At 55.9% G+C, this 18273-nt stretch overlaps 4 protein-coding genes and 1 non-coding gene across 5 annotated transcripts; 2 read left to right on the top strand and 3 right to left on the bottom strand.

Moving 5' to 3' along the window:
- The first annotated feature begins 53 nt into the window (after nucleotides 1-53).
- Nucleotides 54-5340, top strand: B0T15DRAFT_12916 (glucanotransferase domain of glycogen debranching enzyme-domain-containing protein). The gene is made up of 3 exons (XM_062861734.1): nucleotides 54-421; nucleotides 494-4871; nucleotides 4977-5340. The coding sequence occupies exons 1-3, from the start codon at nucleotides 192-194 to the stop codon at nucleotides 5076-5078; spliced, it is 4710 nt and encodes a 1569-aa protein (XP_062725506.1). The 5' UTR covers nucleotides 54-191; the 3' UTR covers nucleotides 5079-5340.
- Nucleotides 5341-5965: 625 nt separating this feature from the next.
- Nucleotides 5966-6054, bottom strand: B0T15DRAFT_t4. Its single transcript has one exon. It is a non-coding gene; the product is annotated as a tRNA-Tyr (tRNA).
- A 559-nt stretch (nucleotides 6055-6613) lies between these two features.
- On the bottom strand, nucleotides 6614-7637 carry B0T15DRAFT_12896 (uncharacterized protein). Its single transcript, XM_062861730.1, has 3 exons — nucleotides 7529-7637; nucleotides 7080-7422; nucleotides 6614-6951 (listed from the first exon to the last, which is right to left on the bottom strand). Exons 1-3 carry the CDS (start codon nucleotides 7530-7532, stop codon nucleotides 6645-6647), a joined length of 654 nt encoding a protein of 217 aa, XP_062725505.1. The 5' UTR covers nucleotides 7533-7637; the 3' UTR covers nucleotides 6614-6644.
- Nucleotides 7638-14381: 6744 nt separating this feature from the next.
- B0T15DRAFT_506468 (uncharacterized protein) lies at nucleotides 14382-15346 on the bottom strand (the record flags this gene model as incomplete). The annotated part of the gene is made up of 2 exons (XM_062867580.1): nucleotides 14382-14622; nucleotides 14679-15346. 2 exons carry the CDS (start codon nucleotides 15344-15346, stop codon nucleotides 14382-14384), a joined length of 909 nt encoding a protein of 302 aa, XP_062725504.1.
- A 1126-nt stretch (nucleotides 15347-16472) lies between these two features.
- B0T15DRAFT_516288 (uncharacterized protein) lies at nucleotides 16473-18173 on the top strand. The gene is made up of 3 exons (XM_062868250.1): nucleotides 16473-16649; nucleotides 16724-17667; nucleotides 17733-18173. Exons 1-3 carry the CDS (start codon nucleotides 16577-16579, stop codon nucleotides 18051-18053), a joined length of 1338 nt encoding a protein of 445 aa, XP_062725503.1. The 5' UTR covers nucleotides 16473-16576; the 3' UTR covers nucleotides 18054-18173.
- The last annotated feature ends 100 nt before the right edge of the window (nucleotides 18174-18273 follow it).

Below are 18273 nucleotides of genomic sequence, written 5' to 3'. Positions count from 1 at the left end.
CTCCCTAGCGGTACCCTGATGTCCAGATTCCTCAGATCTCTGTGCCTGTGCCTGTGTCTTATCTGGTGCCTTGGAGACTGATCGGCACCGTTGAGACCCAACGCAGCACGGGGGCGATCGATCTAGCCCAACCTGCCCTAAGTTTGCTACCACTTTGGAGCTCTCCCGAGCTCCGTTCTTCCTCAGCCAACATGGTGCCCAAAACGATGGTTTCCAACGAGGTCTACCTACTGCCGCTGAACGACGATGGTTCGCCCCAGGTGGCGGGCGAGTACATCTACCTCGCGCCGAAACACAACGATCCTATAACCGTACGCTTCGCTATCGAGGGCACGTCGAGCATCTGCCGCCATGGCAGCCTGTGGGTCAACATACCGGAGCAGGGCGCTGAGTTTCGCCGCGACAGGTTTCGCGAGTTCAAGTAGGTTGCCTTTCTGCGGAGAGGACGGGAAGGGGAGAGTGCTACTACAAGACACTGATACTTGCGTTACAGGCTCGTGCCTGATTTCAACCGCACGATTGAGATCTCCGTTCCCATCTACGAGGCTGGTGCCTACGCGTTCTACACCACCTACGCCGAGCTGCCGGACCTCTCGAGCCAGTTGAGCGAGAACGGCCATGATGCAAAGGTCCAGACCAAGAAAACACCATGGTACTACATAGACGTCGCCCCGCGCCTGACACTGGACGGGCAGCCCCTGCCGCTCCCTGCGCTGTCCGTCTTCTCCGTCATCAGCAAGTTCATGGGCAAATACCCGCAGGACTGGGAACGGCACCTCAGGGGCATCAGCGACCGCGGCTACAACATGGTGCACTTCACGCCGCTCCAGGTCCGGGGCGCGTCGAATTCGCCGTACAGCCTGTACGATCAGCTCGGCTGGGACCCTGCGTGCTTCCCCGAGGGCGAGAAGGACGTCCAGAAGATGGTGGAGAGCCTAGAGAAGAACCACTCGCTGCTCAGTCTGACGGATATTGTCCTCAACCACACTGCCAACAACAGCCAGTGGCTGCAGGAACACCCCGAGGCCGGCTACAACTTGACGACGGCCCCGTGGCTGGAGTCTGCCTATCTCCTGGACACTAAGCTGCTTGAACTGGGCTCCAAGCTGGAGCAGCTTGGGCTGCCCACCGAGCTCGAGTCAGTCGATGATCTCATCAGGATCATGGACGCGATCAAGAAGGACGTCATCGCAGAGATCCGCCTCTGGGAGTATTATGTCACTGACGTCGACCGCGATGCCGATGCGGCCGTTGAGTCGTGGGTCATCGGAAAAGCCTCGTTCCCCGAAGGCTCCATTGGCGACGGCGACATTGATGCTCTTCACTCTGCCACGCCCGAGGCGCACGCGCAGTGGTTGGTGAAACACGGCCTCCGGGGAATGGATCGTCTTGGAGAGCGCTTCAGGAGGAGAGTCGACCCCAGCGTTGCTGCCGGCCTCTTGTCGGCTGTCTTCGGAAAATACGAGGGCGACAAGGCCGAAAGTGCTGACCAGGCAGCGGTTCGAGCCACCATCCTGAATGTGCTCGAGATCGTCAACGTGCCATTCTACGAGGAATACGACGCGGAAGTGGCTGAGATCCTCCAGCAGCTCTTCAACCGCATCAAGTACGTCCGTCTGGATGCCCACGGGCCGAAGCTGGGACCCATCAACCAGGAAAACCCCCTGATCGAGACGTATTTCACCCGTCTTCCGCGCAATGAGGTCACGGCCAGGCATAAAAAGGAAGACCTGGTCCTGGTGAACAATGGATGGGTCTGGGGCGGGAATGCGCTTGTCGACAATGCCGGTCCGCAATCGAGAGTTTATCTGCGTCGTGAAGTCATAGTCTGGGGCGACTGCACCAAGCTACGCTACGGAGACAGTCCTAAGGACAGCCCGTGGCTCTGGGACCACATGACCAAGTATGCCCGCATGCTTGCCAAGTACTTTGCCGGCTTCCGCATCGACAACTGCCACTCGACGCCCATCCACGTCGCCGAGCACATCCTCGACGAGGCCCGCCGTGTCCGCCCCAACCTCTACGTGGTTGCCGAGCTTTTCACTGGCTCCGAAGATATGGACTACGTGTTCGTGAAGCGGCTCGGCCTCAGCTCGCTGATCCGCGAGGCCATGCAGGCTTGGAGCACCGGCGAGCTAAGCCGTCTAGTCCATCGCCACGGCGGCCGCCCCATCGGCAGCTTCGAGGTGGACGAGATCTCAAGCACCGAAGTGCGGAATCCGGTGGCGAGAGAAAACGGAGACGATGGCGAAAACGGGCACGTGTACACCCGCGAGATCGTCCGCCGGATCAAGCCTGTCCCTGTCCAGGCGCTCTTCATGGACTGCACCCACGACAATGAAGTGCCGGCCCAGAAGAGAGACGCGCGCGATACCCTGCCCAACGCAGCGCTCGTCAGTATGTGTGCGAGCGCAACCGGGAGCGTGATGGGATACGATGAGATCTACCCAAGGCTGGTCGATCTGGTCGGTGAAACCCGGCTCTACACATCCGAGGCGTCCAAGTTCCCGGTCAGGGTCGGCGAAGGGAAAGGCGGCATTGCTGGCGTCAAGAAGCTGCTCAACCAGATCCACACGCTGATGGGCATGGACGGTTACGACGAGACGCATGTCCATCACGAGGACCAGTACGTCACGGTCCATCGGGTGCACCCCGGCTCGCGCAAGGGATACTTCCTGATTGCGCACACCGCGTTCCCCGGATATGGCAACGGAAACGGCGCCTTCAACCCTGTGCGCCTCACGGGCACCAAGGCTAAGCATCTTGGCAGCTGGATGCTCGAGGTCGACTCGAGCAAGGAGGCTGTCGAGGAGACGTTGAGCGACAGGAGACACCTGCGCGGCCTGCCCAGCCGTCTCATTGCCGTTCCCGGCATTCGGATGGAGGTCAAGGGCGACGACACCATCATCACTGTCCGCGACAGGTTCCCGCCCGGCAGCATCGCTCTGTTCGAGACCTGGATCCCGGCCGCGGAGCACTCGAGCGGGCTGGACACCTTTGTCACGTCCGGCGCCAAGGCCGCCATGGAAGAGCTCGACTTGATCGACCTGAACTTCCTACTGTACAAGTGCGAGCCCGAGGAACGTGATTCCAGCGGCGGACAGGACGGCGTCTACGACATCCCAGGCCACGGGAAGCTCGTCTATGCCGGCTTGCAAGGATGGTGGAGCGTGCTCAAAGACATCATCAGGGACAACAACCTCGCGCACCCTCTCTGCCAGAACCTGCGCGACGGCCAGTGGGCTCTCGACTACATCGTGGGCAGGCTAGAGCGTGCCTCCCAGCAACCCCTCTACAGCCGGCTCGCGAAGCCTGCAGCCTGGATGAGGGGCCGGTTCGATGCAATCCGCAGCATCCCCAGCTTCTTGCTCCCTCGGTACTTTGGCCTGGTGCTTCGGACTGCCTACATGGCCGCCAGCGAGAGGGCCATTTCTCTCATGAACAACAACATCCGCAACGGACAATGGTTCTTGCAGAGCCTGGCCATGGTTAGCGTCCAACAGACAGGGCTGGTCAAGTCTGCCTCCCTCTACCCTGACCGCCTGGTCCCGTCACTCGCCGCCGGCCTGCCTCACTTCGCCGTCGAGTGGGCGCGCTGCTGGGGTCGCGATGTCTTCATTTCTCTTCGCGGTCTGTACCTCGGCACGGGCCGCTTCGACGAAGCAAAGGAGCACATCCACGCCTTCGCCAGCGTCCTCAAGCACGGCATGATCCCGAACCTGCTCGGGAGCGGCAACACCCCGCGGTACAATGCCAGAGACTCGGTCTGGTTCTTCCTACAGTGCGTTCAGGATTACACCCGGATGGCGCCCGACGGGCTGTCCCTCCTAGACGAGAAAGTGAAGAGACGGTTCCTGCCGTACGACGACACCTGGTTCCCCACGGACGACCCCCGGGCGTACAGCAAGGAGAGCAGCATCCGGGAAATCATGCTGGAGATCTTCCAGCGCCATGCCGAGGGGATGAAGTTCCGGGAGGCGAACGCCGGCCCTGAACTCGACATGCAGATGCGCGACGAGGGCTTCAACCAGGAGATCAAGGTCGACTGGAGCAACGGCTTTGTCTTCGGTGGGAACCAGCACAACTGCGGGACCTGGATGGACAAGATGGGCGAGAGCGAGCGTGCCGGTTCGAAGGGTGTTCCTGGCACCCCTCGCGACGGTGCCGCCGTCGAGATCACCGGTCTGCTGTACAGCGCCCTCAACTGGGTGGCGACCCTGGCCGAGCAGGGCCAGTTCGGACCCGCAGTCGTCCGCAAGGCCGACGGCTCGGAAATCAGCTTCCGAGCCTGGGCCAGCCTCATCAAAGATAACTTTGAGCGCTGCTACTTCGTTCCCCTCTCCCCTGCCGACGACTCGCAATACGACGTGAACCCGGCTGTGGTCAACCGCCGGGGCATCTACAAAGACCTGTACCGCTCGGGCAAAGAATACGAGGACTACCAACTGCGGCCCAACTTCCCCATCGCCATGACGGTCGCGCCGGAGCTCTTTGACCCGCCGCATGCAATGCACGCGCTGTGCGTCGCCGACACGGCCCTACGCGGGCCCACGGGCATGGCCACGCTCGACCCGAGCGACCTGAATTATAGGCCGTACTACCGCAACAGCGAGGACAGCGAGGACTTTGCGACCAGCAAAGGGCGCAACTACCACCAGGGCCCCGAATGGCTGTGGCCTACGGGGTTCTTCCTGCGCGCGCTGCTCAAGTTTGATCTGAAGCGGAGAAAGCCTGATGATGCTCAGGGCCGCACCGAAGCGTTCCAGCAGGTCACTAGAAGGTTGATCAAGTGCAAGGAGATGATTGAGCGCAGTCCCTGGGCAGGTCTGACTGAGCTAACGCAGAAGGATGGGGAGGAGTGTCCTGATTCCGTAAGTTCTTTCGTCGTTTATTTTTCCCGCTTTTGACGGTGGCGTTGCGGTTGAGGATTCCCTGCTCCGGGTTACGGGTTTGCTGACCAAATGACAACAAAACAGTCGCCCTCACAAGCTTGGTCTGCGGGCTGTCTAATCGATCTGTACATGGATGCGGCGGAGGAGCAGGCTAAGCTGGAGGCGCGGAATTTGCCTTTAAGGTAGAGATGAGGAGACGCACACGGGCTGCACGGGCTGTGAGTGTTATGGCGATGAAGTGGGGGTGAATAAATTGCAGGCGTTCAGGCGTTTCCTGGGAAGAGAAAGAAAGAGATTGTTTGTTTGCGTTGCAAGCAGGCTTGGGCATGATTAACTAATACTAGTATGGTTTCAAGAGCATACATAAAAACATGACCTCTAGAACATTACATTACCTACCGTGTATTGGCACAACGTTACCTACCTACCTACGGTTACCTAAGGCATGTGCGGTCAACATGGGGAAATGAGTACCTGGTCATTCGTTACAGGAAGGAGACAGTCTGGAGGTGTGGTTAGCTGAGTTGTGATCGGTATGCATGCCTCTTAGCTAAAGCCGTTGTCGGAGAGCCGTGTTGTCCAACTAAGTTCCCATAGTCATGATGTAATAGAAGAGGTGTATGAGTTGTCGGCAAGTGGTTAGCCCAACAACAACAATTTCTCGAGAAAATTGATAGTACTCAGGGATCCGTCTGATAGAGTCACGGTGTGTTGGAAGTAAAGGATTCTTGGTCTGTAGTAATATGTATGCACTATATGATTGTACACCGTAACTATTACAGCCACCGCAGACAGGAATGGTGGCAGCTGACACTAAACTTACGTTGTCAGCGTATTGGTGAAAACGGCATATTGGCAATCCTTGCAGCCCATTATTGATCCCGTTGGCTTTCATTCAAGTTCTCGTTGATCTACCGGGATGTCCGCCTAGTGTCCATTATGCAGAACAGGTGAAGGACCGTAAGATACTGAGAGCCAGGAAACCGTATACGGTCTTGCTCTTGCAAAAAAGCACAACATCGGGTTGACACTTAAAAGAGATAGGAAAGAAGTAAAATAATGGAAAAATGATGTCCCCTCGACCGGAATCGAGCCGGTGACCTTTCGGTATCAATAAACGTCATTTACAGCCGAACGTGATAGCCAACTACACCACAAGGGGATTAGTCTGGGTTGTTGTTGTTGCACAGAGTAGTATCTCATTATCCACAGAGCGGCTGCCACTAAAGCACACAAACCAATCTCTACGCCGTCTGAGCTCGTCGATGAGTTACACAACATATTAAAATCTGAATCCTGCAGAAGGGTCTATTGTCCGAAAGGAGGCGCGAAAGGCGTTTAATAATGTATATCAGATATGAAACATGCCATGTCGCAGTCGGCCTCTCTCCCCAGAGGACTTTTTCTGGAAGCACAAGAGCAATGCAGAACAAACAGTGTCTGTCGACAACCCTCGTCCCCCGAAACGCCGGTCCCAAACCCAACGCCAATACCAAAGCATGTCATTTCCCCGTCTTTAAGCCCCCACTCATTCAGTCTGCAAAGGAGAAGGGAACGAGTATACCGAGGTGGTTACACAGGAGTGTGTAGTTGGAATGCTGAAACCGAGACTGTGCGTGTGCCGCGAACGGGTATGGCAGAGCACGATGCAGGGTGCCGCAGCGGGTTTGTCAATCCATTCGATGCATAGGGGGGATATATACGGGTCTATATGTGAAAAGTAGTTGAAAGTGGTGGCGACTTCGTGCCGGCTCATGTCCGCTCGCGGACAATCCACTTCTTTTTCGCCTTCTGCGGTTTCTCGCCGTACACACCGGCAGAACTGAGCGGAGCAGGCTCGAACATGCCCGCCTGCGGAACGTGTACCGACCCGGAGTCGCCTGCGTTGGGCACTACCCGGCCGGAGCCGGTCGTATGTGCTAGGTTGGTGCCGAGGGCGTACGCTCGGTCCTTCTTGCGAAGGTAGCGGCGCCTCCAGAAGCAGGCGCCGACCCAGATGCCGACAATGGCGACAACCATAATGACGAGGAAAATCACCCACTGGTAGTGATTGTCGATCCTGGTAGGATACAGAGTCAGATATTGCGAAAGCAGATATGTGAGGGACGACGTGCTGTCAGCGGCCGCCCACGGTATGCCGAGGGGCCACACATGATTAAGGTTACTAGGAATAAGGGGTATGCATACCAAGTTCCGCCGCCCCCCGAGTTATTCGCCGCTGCCGTTGCCGTTGAGGTCGACGAAGACGTCTTGGTATTACCGTTCGCAGCTTGAACACTGCCACAGAAACTCGAGTACCAGCTTTGGATCGAGCCCAGATCGGCGGGTGCCGCAGTACAGGCGTTGTCGCAAACCCCGGCGGTGGCAGTACTGAATGCCGTGAGCCGCGCGTCGCTGCAAAAGCAGCGTTCATATGTTCCGGCATCACTTGTCGGGACCGCCGGCGGCACGCAGGCACCGTTGACATCGTACAACGGGCCACATGCCGTGGCACAGGCGGGTAATGTTTGCAAAGGGAAGATCGTGGTTTCTGCGACACCACCAAGTCAGCGGGTTGTTCTGTCGATGGGGAAAGCGAATCCACAGCAAAACCCAAGTGATCAAGACCGCTTGCGGGTTGAGCGCATGTGACATACCCATCGTGACGAGAAATCAAGCTACGCTACGCAGCCGGGACTCAGCTGCGAGCGAGGTACTCAAGGATTCCAATACAGGTCAGACAGACTGTTGAACTCAAATGACACCGATGGTCGTCAGCGAGGTTGGCGATTGCCCGTCGATCCAGCTACCCAGCCACCGGTCCAACCAGAGCGGCGATTCTTTGAGGGGCAGAAACCTTGAACGCGGGAGTCAAAGGTCGATCCAGACGGGGAAGCAAGGCGATGAAGCAGCCGAAACCGTCGTTGATGTCGCAGCCACGAGAAATCGCGAAATTCCTCCTTTTCGTGATTCGAAATTTGGATTGAGTAGGTCGTTGACTCGGGCGTTTGCAAAGTCCCGTATGGCCTCGTACTGACTCTTCAACGTTGACGTCAGCAAAGAGGGGATCAAGTTGCCGCTGCTCTTTGTCCCTGGCCAGCTCTAGACCCCAAGTAGGTATCGCGGTCGGTTAGGGGAATGGGGTCCGGCTACAGACTTTCGTTGGCGCTGAATTTCGCGACGCCGTGTCCGGCACCATTCGTATTCTGCGAACAGACCGAAAATGAAGGGGCTCCGTGGGTTCCGGGGCTGGTGCGTTCGGTGTAAATCCGGTTGGCCCTTCCAAAATGTCGAAATCGGAGGTCTCCAAGAGAAAAAGGGGAGCGAGTGCGGTGGTCCAAGAATGAGTCGAGCGTGGAAAGTGACCTAGAAAACGAGCGGACGAAGCGGACGATAGAGCAGGAAAACGGATGAATGCTGAGCAGAAGCACGGATTGACCTGCAAGTCCAACGACACAAGCCCTGACGGTTACGGTTGCGCCTGTGTTAAGCTGAGAGTGAGATTCCGGGGCGCAGAGGAAACCGGAGGGTCGTGCCAAAAGCAGGGATTTAAGCCCGCTGCCGAACCAGATTGGGCAAATGGACCAGGCCACACGCACGGACCTGGTAAAGTTCCTCCGTTTCAATTGGCTGATCACCCTGCGAGCCTCGTAAGTCAGATGCGCCAATAATCCGCATTTCTTGCTCTTCTTTCCTTGGCCGTCGTGTCTGGCCGGCGACAATAATAATGAAGCCACATGATGAATATGTCTCGGCTCGAGAGTTTAGCCTGCCAATCGATCCTGCTGATCACCAAGATAACTATCCTAACACGAGAACGCCACTGTGGCTTGGTTCGACGTACTATGGTTGACGGTCGGATCCGCTCGTTCCGGATGCTCAGACAGAAATATCCACCGAGATCGGGCCCACATTTCCGGATCCATACCCACGGACACCAATCACTCGGGTCGCGTGGCGTGCAGTGATCCTCCTCTAGCCGTCAAAACGTCGATGATCCCGCTGCATCAGCGGCATCAGCTTGTTGTCCGGGGCTTGTCAATTCCCCGCATTACAGGAAGTTCTAGCCACCGATTTCCTGGAGCAAAGTGGCTCAACAATTGCTCCGTACGGAGCACACGGTACCAAGATCGACTACTACTCCGTATGGGAAGCTCACCGCATCGCCATATTATTGAAGGAATATGCGCTGCTAATGAGACTGTGAACGTGAGGAGCAACGCTCAGGAACAAAGCAGATTACATCGGCCTCGTATTCAAGGAACAAGCCTAAATAAGCGACCTGGCTATTCGGACTCCGTCTCTGGATATTAGGAACCCCATCCTTCCCAATCCGAATGGAAGCCGCAGAGTCGAGCCACACCACATTTGCAGGCAACGTACTTCCCCGACCTACTCGCCCATCGCCAGAAAGTCAATGCCGCGTATGCAAAACCCCATATCGAAGGTCTAATTAGATTTATAGAGAGCCTAGAACTAGCTAAATCTAGACCGCTTACCTTCCTAGGCCGCGTAACGCTACGGCGCCTAGTGTTCGAACCGAACTTTGCCTTATACCTGCCGCTGAGCCTGCCCTAGGAACTACGCCAATGCCTATACCGGTACCTGTGCCTGTGGCTGTATGCGAGCACTGCCGTATTAAAAAGATGAAGATATTCATAGCCGGAGAGGATTGCGTCGCTATGGGTGCGTAGTGATAGAGCTAGGTCGAAACTCGAAGGTCAGGTTGAATTTGGTGTGGCTTGATTCTGCGGCGCCCATCCAAATCGGGAAGGATGGAGGTCTCAATATCCGGAGATTGAGTCCGAATAGCCGCGTCGCTAAATAAGGAATGCTGGGAAATTACAACGGGCGAGTCGTAAAAAGCGGCCTCGACGCAGCTCAAATAAGTCCAAAACGTTGCGTATAAGATTCCTGCGGTATTCTGGGTGAACAGACTCATACACGAGGCTCACACGGCATCGCGAATGAAGTTAGGTGCTGGAACGGTATAGACTACCTTACCTAGGTTCCCTACAAAGGGTATATACATATCTAGTGCGTACTTTAGAACGAAGGTGACAGTCTCCCACAGTAGAGAAGCTCACTGGCCGAATCTCCCGAGCACGTTGATGGGCCATGGCCTGCTACTGAACCGCAAAAAGCCTGCGTTAGTTTGAACCCGACCGAAACGCGTTGAACTAGCCTGGTTGCGAGACTCAACAAATCAAATGGAACGCTTCTAAGGGCCAGCGCACTGCTGCTGAACCATTGTAGGTCTTCCACAGGACCTGGCGGCAGAGCCGGTGAGGAAGGCGTGCTGATAGGGCACTAGGCCCACGCGAACGTACGATATGCGGCAGTTGACGCTCAATGTTGCGATATGGCGACGGCAAGTCCCAGACGGAATTCCCGTGCCTTCTCGGTCAACCCTAGCCCGCCAGTTGGTAATCAAGGTTCTACAGGAGGGAATATAAGGTGCAGTCCGCTGAGAGGTGGAAGAGGCCCTTCTCCGACCATCATCGGTACCTAGAACTACGTCAGCATCCGCTGGCTACCTTCTTCTCAGAACTCGCTCACAAAGGGTAGCGGTCACGAGATGTAGGAATCTCACCGCTTCTGTGTTACAGGAAGAGCATTGATTGAATCTTTGAATCCGATTGTAGCCAATAGAAGGCATTTGACTATCCTACCGATGTCAGACAGACGGTCATCTGTTAGTTTGTCGATTAATTAACCTAAGAACCGGCTTGCCCGAATGGACGTGTAAAGGACTCGGCCGAAATGTAGTGATGATCACGCGCCAGGCACTCCGGCCCGATCCAGCTAGCCTCGCTCGGATGAAGACGGGATGGCTGGAGGTCTTGGGAAACTGGCGAGGCTGTCAACATAGTGCGGCATTTTTACGCCCACATAGGCCTCACTAGATGGTGGTAGTGAAGCTCAACTGGAAGAGCAGCAAACACAAGCAGTCGAGGCCTAACAAGATCGGCGGCAGACATATCAATGATATCATCGTATCAAAAGTGACCTCCAAGAGCAGGACTGAAGGGTTTTACTGTGGCAGAACACCAACCGATGTGGTGTCTCGCCAATGATGCTGTCTTCTACACCACCAGTTCTTCATGAAAGCGACGAGAATTGCCAAGCATGCAGTGTTCGTAACTTCGTCCCCTCAGGGGCTGGTTCGGTGTCCAAACTGGTCATCTGCCGTTCAAGAGGGATCATATGAACAACGGACCTCTGGAGCCCCTGAACTCTGGTCTTCGATCCATTGGCGTATGAAGCAGGCCCACAAGGACAACGAGTAGAGTCCAAGAGCAGATGCTTGAGGTTATGATTGTATAACCTCAGCTCGCATCGGTCTATGTCAGGGGCGCCAACCGTGCGCCGTGATGCTCCGGCAAAGCCCCTGCATGCACGAGTACAATGGCTCTTCTCTCACCGGCGACATCGCGGCTCGAATAGCCATTTGATGCTCGTGGTGATGCTGGTAATCTTCGTCACATGACATCAGATAGGTGTTGCGGTTCTACCCGAGGCAAGATATGAAAGTAAGGTAACTCGAGATTGCGCGGGATTGAATTTGTTTGACACGACGACCGGCCTGAACGGAATGGCGGTGTGCTGAGACCCAGTGTAAGGTAGGTAGGGTCGTCAGACTCGTACAGCATATCCTGAAGCGCGAACGTCGGCAACTCGAGGCGACGTGAGGCAACCCCCCTGACCTGCCGGGCTGGGACTTGTCAGTGCTTGGTCGCCTTCACTGCCAAGATAAGGCAACTGGTGGTGGTTTGCGGTGTGGCCTCTGCTTTTGGTTGTCCGCGTGATGCGAAGTCTCGGCCGAGAGGTATATTAACGTGAACTGCATACCGGAACTCATGATCCCAGTCCCCCCTTGGTCCCCGGATGGCGTGTCGATCGACGGCTTATGTAGGGAGCTTTTGACAGCTGCAGACAGGTACATGTAGGCCACTTCCGTGTTTCCCACGGTCATAGGTTCGGTTCTGTGGTGGAACGTGGACAATGTCATGGGTCGTGAAACAGGATCCTCCCCGCTCAGTGTTCGTCACAGACTCGATGTCCTCAGGATCCCCAGCGGGTGTGTCTCCGGGAAGACGCGGGAATGCTGAGCGCTGAAGCGCGGGTTCGATATATGTCTCGAACGAGGCGAGGTGTCTCCGCTCGGGCAGCATACCTTACGTTTATTCCACGAATCGGGCTTATCCGCTCGTCAGAGGTATGGAATGAACTCACTCGCCCAACGTTGCCGTGCCCAAATATCCTTCCGAGTGTCCTCGAGTGAATTTGTGATACTGGTTCCACATAGTTCTCCCAGAACTTCGGGACATGCATGACGTTACGTCCGAGCGTTGGCGGTTGTCAAGCGCCAGGAGGAATGAGGTACTGTACAATGCACAATCCTCGCCTGTCCCCGTATTCTCCGATGGGAAGTCGGTGGAACTCTGCCGTGCACCGTACACCGGCTTTGACATGATACCTGGAGCTGGCGTCCTGACAGTTAAGCAAGAACCTCGAAGACGCCACCCATACAGTCGGTATAAGCTTGGTCATGGTGTAACAGGTGAGCTCTGTCAAACTCACCCATGTCATCGGTGTATTGAGTGTCGGCTGGCGTGTTACTGTAGGTGATTGACGGTCGGGATGCCGCTCCCGAGGGCTGACGGACTCGGAGTGCGAATCCGATGCCGTTAACCGGTAGGCATGTTTCCGGTTCAACACTGCGAATACCTAGACTCGCTCGCGGGATATTTTCCGTCAGCATCCGTCCCGAGCTGCCTCACGTCGAGACGACCCCATGCGTTCACGATCCTGTAACTGGCCCGGCTGTTCTAATTGGACGAAGTAGCTCGTCAGGAACAGCAGTCTTTCGGCAACTAGCCATTCGGAAGAGCACCGGGGATCGGGTCGGCCGGCTTCATTCCCGCCGAACGGTAGCCCCTTATTTCTCGCGGTACACTGATGAGGCGACCACATGGCTTAGATTCAACCGCATGGAATGACAACCGCCGAATGGGACGATGTGCTGCAAGCACCCGTGTTCGAGCTGTTGCCCTGGTTGCGTCTTTGGAGAGAGCTGCCCCGGCACTCCAGGTGTAGAGGAGGCGAACATCAACTCAGTCAAGTCTTGTAATATCCCTCGAGCATCCTTGATAGCCTCGTGCTACGTTAGGTGCTCGGCGTTTCATGAGTATCTGCTTTTCGCAACTCCCCGGCGATGAGTGGCAATCAAAGCACTTCATCTGCCGAAGCCAGCGATCAAGGTCAAGATTCGCCTCTTGAATGGAGCCATGACGCTCATACTTGGCAGGCCTGTGAGTCACACAGAACCTAAGGGAGAGGGGAGAGCGGGAATGTCGACGGACACGATAGGTACAATATAGTGGGAAATATGTGCCTCAGCCTAACCCGAACAAGGTTGCCGACTGTCGTACAAAGCTCAACCGACCTAGCCGGGTAGTCGGCTTGGGGTATGTACCGTAACTGTCGACCATCAACATGCCTGATATTCAGGTAAAGAACTAGTTGCCATACGACCCGCCTGTCCGGCATGCGGTCCTGGCTGTCAGTCGAGTTAAGCAAGGCAGACCGGATGTGACCTTCAAAAGATCCCTCCATGACACGTGGGGGGTGCAATCCGCCGGATGAGGCCCTACCCCTGAGCCGAGAAGGGTTAAGCCATGGGGGTCGAATGATGGGACTTCAGGCGTCGTGACGGAGGGATAGTAGAAATCGACGTCATTGTCCTCCGGTTTGTGTATAAAGAGACGTGCTCTCCTCGCTAGTCGTCACATATCAACCCCAAGCTTCCAGCCATCCAGTCGGCTTAGATTCATCCACAACCGAACCATTTCAAGTTCTCAACGGCACGATCCAGTGCGCAGTCATCGCAACAACGCAGCATGTCCCACTCGCCTTCCTCCCATTCATCCTGTCAGTCAGCCCTTCTCCTCCCATCCGTGCAAGGCACTTCATAAGTACTGACACCGAGGTGTGCAGCGAAGGGAAAGGGCAAGGAGAAGGAGAGCTCAGGCAAAACGAGCATGAGTAGAAGAAGTGCCCAGGAAATCCGGAGGAAAGACAAGGTCGCGTGGTCGCTTAGCAACCATGCGGGCCTGGACAGGTTCGTGCGGGAACGCCCCCACGAGGGAGCTTGGAACCCTGTTGGGGCAACTTCCGGCAGTTCCTACACTTCCTGAGACTTCCCGCGGGGAGTCTTTGTGAGACGCAGGATAAGGGTGTCTACTTGTGATTGAGAGCGGTGGCATCGACATGACTGAGAGGCAGGTAATTCATACGGATAGGATTGAGTTTCGACTCGGAGATCGATGATTTTATCTTCTTCATCTGCCTGGCTGGCATGCTTCAAATCGCAGTTCATGTCCGTTCGTCAGGATTGGTACGGTCGACGAGGATATATTATTCTTCTGGGCGGAGCGAGATTCACGGCTCGCAAGATTGCGCACCTTGCTCAATTTCAGCGATTTTCCCCAACCGTGTCTTGTCGATCTATATACTAGTACTTTGAGCACGGTCGGAAGCGAGGACCGAAAGTGGCCACGACAGCCAGTGTTTCCAGTCGTGTCCGAGGTGTTGGGAAATGCTATTCAGCAAGTGCGAGCCCGAGTCGCCAACATGCCACAAGGCTCGACTGTAATGGAGGAGAAGCGCCCAGTGACCCATGATGGCGATTGCCTCGGGTCGCCGCTGGGAGAGTAAGTCGGTGAATAGTTGAGGCACTGCAGGGGCCCTGCATCACTTGTTAGCGAGAGCTATGAGAAAGTGAAACGATCAGGTATATCATACCACATGAAGACCATGAGGTATCTCTGGTTGCGGGCGTCACTCCCGATTAGGCTATCAAAGCCAACCTCAAGGCACGAGATAGCGGTCATACATGCTTCCTTAGACGGGCCATCTAGATTGTTTGATTCGGCTATGAGGCGCCGCAGTCCATCGCAGTGGTGACCCTGTGGAGGTGATTGGGCGATCTCAAGCGCCCAGAGAACAAGGTGCCTGATGTCTGACTGAAGCAGTAAATCCCAGGCGGAGACTGACATAGCCATCAGGCCGCGAGAGATAGTAAGGCACTCGAGGAACCGGACTAGAAAATCGGCAAAGTCGGCGTCCCGCTTTGCCAGAAGATCGGCCAGCAGGTGTCGACCAAGCAGGGAGCAGAAGAGCAGGAGGGCGGAGCAGTTGGTCTGGTCGATCTGAGATTTGGCTGCCGTTCCATTGTAGATAGAAACGGCTTTGGTTTGCAGCTGCATAGCGTGCTCGAGGAAGTAATCGGCCCTCTGCGGCTCCAGAACGGCTAACCGCCGAGCCGAGACAGCGAGGATTTGGTGCATCAGGTATGGAGCATTCAAAGCACACTTAAATAGAAGGTTGGAAGAGAACTCGTGCAGCTCAACATTCAACTCAGGCGCATGCTCCTCGAACTTGAAGCGGATGAGGAACTCCATGTGGCCCATGTTGACAACTGGGAAGTTCTGGCTCGCATCTTGCAGCGGTTTCGGCCCTCCGCTTGTGATGTCCGGGAGCGGGACACCGGCAACGGGACTTGCGTTGCTGATGATAGCGGGAGAAGCGAGAGAGGGGCCAGATTGTAATGGTGTATGAGCTGGCGTGGCCGTTCCCGGGTTGGAGGCTCCTGCAGGCTCTGGAGGGTAGCTGCAGTCTCTCTCCGACAGGGTACAGATTCTGCATTTGGGTCGTTGTTCATCACACTAATGCCGGCATTTATAGCGTTAGCATTGTCATTAGGTTTGAAATCCAGGTAGCTAAGGCAATCGTGATAACTGTGATGGTGAGAACAGACTTTGACATGTCGCCGCTTGCATTCTAGGCACCCAGCCCTGGACTTTTTGTGGCTCCTCCGCAGCATTTCCCGACCTCGCACAGCTAAGCCTCAGTCAATACGTCCGAGTGTGATGTGATAATCTATAGTTATGATGAGCTTGTCAAACCATGAGAGTGAAACCTCGGAGATTCGAGATGAATCGCACTGTGTGATAGCGTGACATACATAGGACTCGGAGTTAACCGACTACTAGTACTAGTACGGAGTTAGGTCAGGGGAGTCGCGGCCAAGCCTCCTGGTTTTCAGCCCTAACCCTGAATCCGGAAAGGGGCTGGCTCACCTCACATCTTCATCGTTGTCGAATACTACTCCGTACATCTTGTGTTATTTCGCTATTCAAAGATAATCCTCGATTGCATCCCTTTGAATCTATTGCTTCCTGGTGACCCCTGCGGCCTGTACCAAGAGGTCCGAGTCAGCACCAGCTCGTACCAGCCATGTCCGTAGAACTGAGGTTCTAAGGAAGCAGCAAGTGAATGTCGTTCAGAGCAAGAGCCATAGTAGTAGGAGCCACCGCCTAATGCAGCTTGATGTTATCTATCTGGTCCGCCTACATTGTATCAGTATATGGGACTCGGGAGTTGTGTCGAGGGAAAGTATGAAACTTACGACGTTGCACAGTAACGAGAGTACTGTGTAGGTAGCGATGCGGACAACGTTTCCCTAGCATGCAGCAACCGAAAATGGCAAGTCTTGGCGGGCCTATGTCGCAAAATACCCCTGGCGTATTTGGCAAAATAGACAAAACCTTCCAGCGTGTCCTTCAATCGCAGACACACAACACTCGGCGTCCTCTGTTGCCCAGACCCGTGAGGCTTTTCGCACACGAGGTACTGCCATCATGAGGCTTTCCGCACTCTCTGTTGGGCTTCTGGCCCTATTGCCCCCGCTCACGGCGGCATGGACAAAAGAAGGCATGTCTGGCTGTCCAAGAACGAAGTGCTGTACTCTGTCGCATAGTATACTGACCGGAATGACCGCTCCACAGACCGCGAAATCTTCCGTGTTCGTGATGAGCTTATTGCCCACGAGGGTCCGGACGTTACGTTCTACGACTTCCTGGAAGTCAGCCGGTCGGCAAGCATCGACGACATCAACAAGGCGTACAAGAAGAAGTCGCGGCAGCTCCATCCGGACAAGGTCAGGCAGCAGCTCACCGCCGAGCGCATCAAGGCGCAGAAAGACAAGGCGAAAGGCAAAAAGGGCAAGCCGGGCGTTCATGTAACGAAACCGCCCACGTCTGCCGAGATCAAGGCCGCCGTAAAGCGAGCCTCGGAGCGCCAGGCCCGCTTGTCCATTGTCGCCGATGTCCTGCGCGGACCCGGTCGTGATCGGTACGACTACTTCCTTGCAAACGGATTCCCCACTTGGAAGGGCACCGAGTACTACTATAGCCGCTACCGCCCCGGCCTGGGCACCGCCATGTTTGGCGTGTTCCTCTTCGCTGGCGGCGCTGCCCACTATCTTGCGCTCTACATGAGCTGGAAGAGACAGCGCGAGTTTGTCGAGCGCTACATCAAGTTTGCACGGCACGCCGCTTGGGGGGAGAACCTCGGCATCAACATCCCGGGTGTTGATGGGCAGCCCGCTGCCGCTCCTGCTCCGCCGCCCCCTGCACAGCCCATGTACCAGGACGAAGAAGGGCGCGCAATGCCGATGAACCGGAAGATGCGCAGGATGCAGGAACGCGACGCGAAGAAGGACGCGGCAAAGGACACGCAGGGCGCTGGGCGCAAGGCACGCCGCGGGCGCGGAACCCCTTCTGCGTCAGGATCTGCAACGCCACAGCCGGCGCCTCAAGGTAGTGGCCCGACTGGGACGAAGAAGAGGGTTGTTGCCGAGAATGGGAAGGTCTTGGTTGTGGATTCCCTGGGCGACGTCTACTTAGAGCAGGAGGACGAAGACGGGAATGTGGCTGAGTTCCTGCTTGATGTGAGCTGCCCTGACCCAATGTTGCAAACCGTACCCAAGGTTCCGGAGCTGACATAATTCATCAGCCCAACGAGCTCGCCTGCCCCACCTTCAAAGACACAGCCGTCGTGCGTCTCCCGCTGTGGGCCTACCGCCTGACGGTCGGACGCCTCCTGCCGAAGCGCGCTGAGGGCGCGGGAGAAGACGAGGGGGAGGAGATCACGGAGGGTGAAGTGCTGGACAATGACGACACGGGTTCCGAGCCCGGCAAGCCCACGCCGAGCTCAGGTTCCGCCGAGGACTTCGAGATTCTCGAGAAATCGGTAGACGAGCTCGGTCAGGCCAAGACTAGTGGCACCCAGAAGCAGGGAGGCAAGGCCAGCAAGCGCAAAAACAAAAGGAGGTGACGGGTTGTGTAGTGTCGTAGAGATGGTGTCAAAAATATTGCTTTTGCGCCTGGGTTATCAGCACGGAGGTATGTCATCCAAGCTGGGATAGGTATTGTACCCATGAAATAGAATACAAGTCCCAAAAATGGTCACTGACTCTGGACGAATAGACTTACAGGAACATGATGTGCTGTAAACAACGTCCTGACCGTGAACCCTTCCGCATGCTCGAAACGCT

The sequence above is a fragment of the Chaetomium strumarium genome, assembly GCF_033439665.1.
Source record: "Chaetomium strumarium strain CBS 333.67 chromosome Unknown B0T15scaffold_1, whole genome shotgun sequence".
In the NCBI taxonomy this organism is placed as follows: domain Eukaryota; kingdom Fungi; phylum Ascomycota; class Sordariomycetes; order Sordariales; family Chaetomiaceae; genus Chaetomium; species Chaetomium strumarium.
This window is presented reverse-complemented; position numbering and strand designations above follow the sequence as displayed.

Bases quoted from the DNA above. Each gene is read 5' to 3' on its own strand.
- B0T15DRAFT_12896 (XM_062861730.1), bottom strand. The intron at 6,952-7,079 runs GTATGCATACCC...GTATCCTACCAG, and splicing joins TCGGGGGGCGGCGGAACTTG to GATCGACAATCACTACCAGT.
- B0T15DRAFT_516288 (XM_062868250.1), top strand. From the start codon at position 16,577: ATGAGGCTTTCCGCACTCTCTGTTGGGCTTCTGGCCCTATTGCCCCCG. The intron at 16,650-16,723 runs GCATGTCTGGCT...ACCGCTCCACAG, and splicing joins GGCGGCATGGACAAAAGAAG to ACCGCGAAATCTTCCGTGTT. The intron at 17,668-17,732 runs GTGAGCTGCCCT...ATAATTCATCAG, and splicing joins TGGCTGAGTTCCTGCTTGAT to CCCAACGAGCTCGCCTGCCC.
- B0T15DRAFT_12916 (XM_062861734.1), top strand. From the start codon at position 192: ATGGTGCCCAAAACGATGGTTTCCAACGAGGTCTACCTACTGCCGCTG. The intron at 422-493 runs GTAGGTTGCCTT...CTTGCGTTACAG, and splicing joins GACAGGTTTCGCGAGTTCAA to GCTCGTGCCTGATTTCAACC. The intron at 4,872-4,976 runs GTAAGTTCTTTC...ACAACAAAACAG, and splicing joins GGGAGGAGTGTCCTGATTCC to TCGCCCTCACAAGCTTGGTC.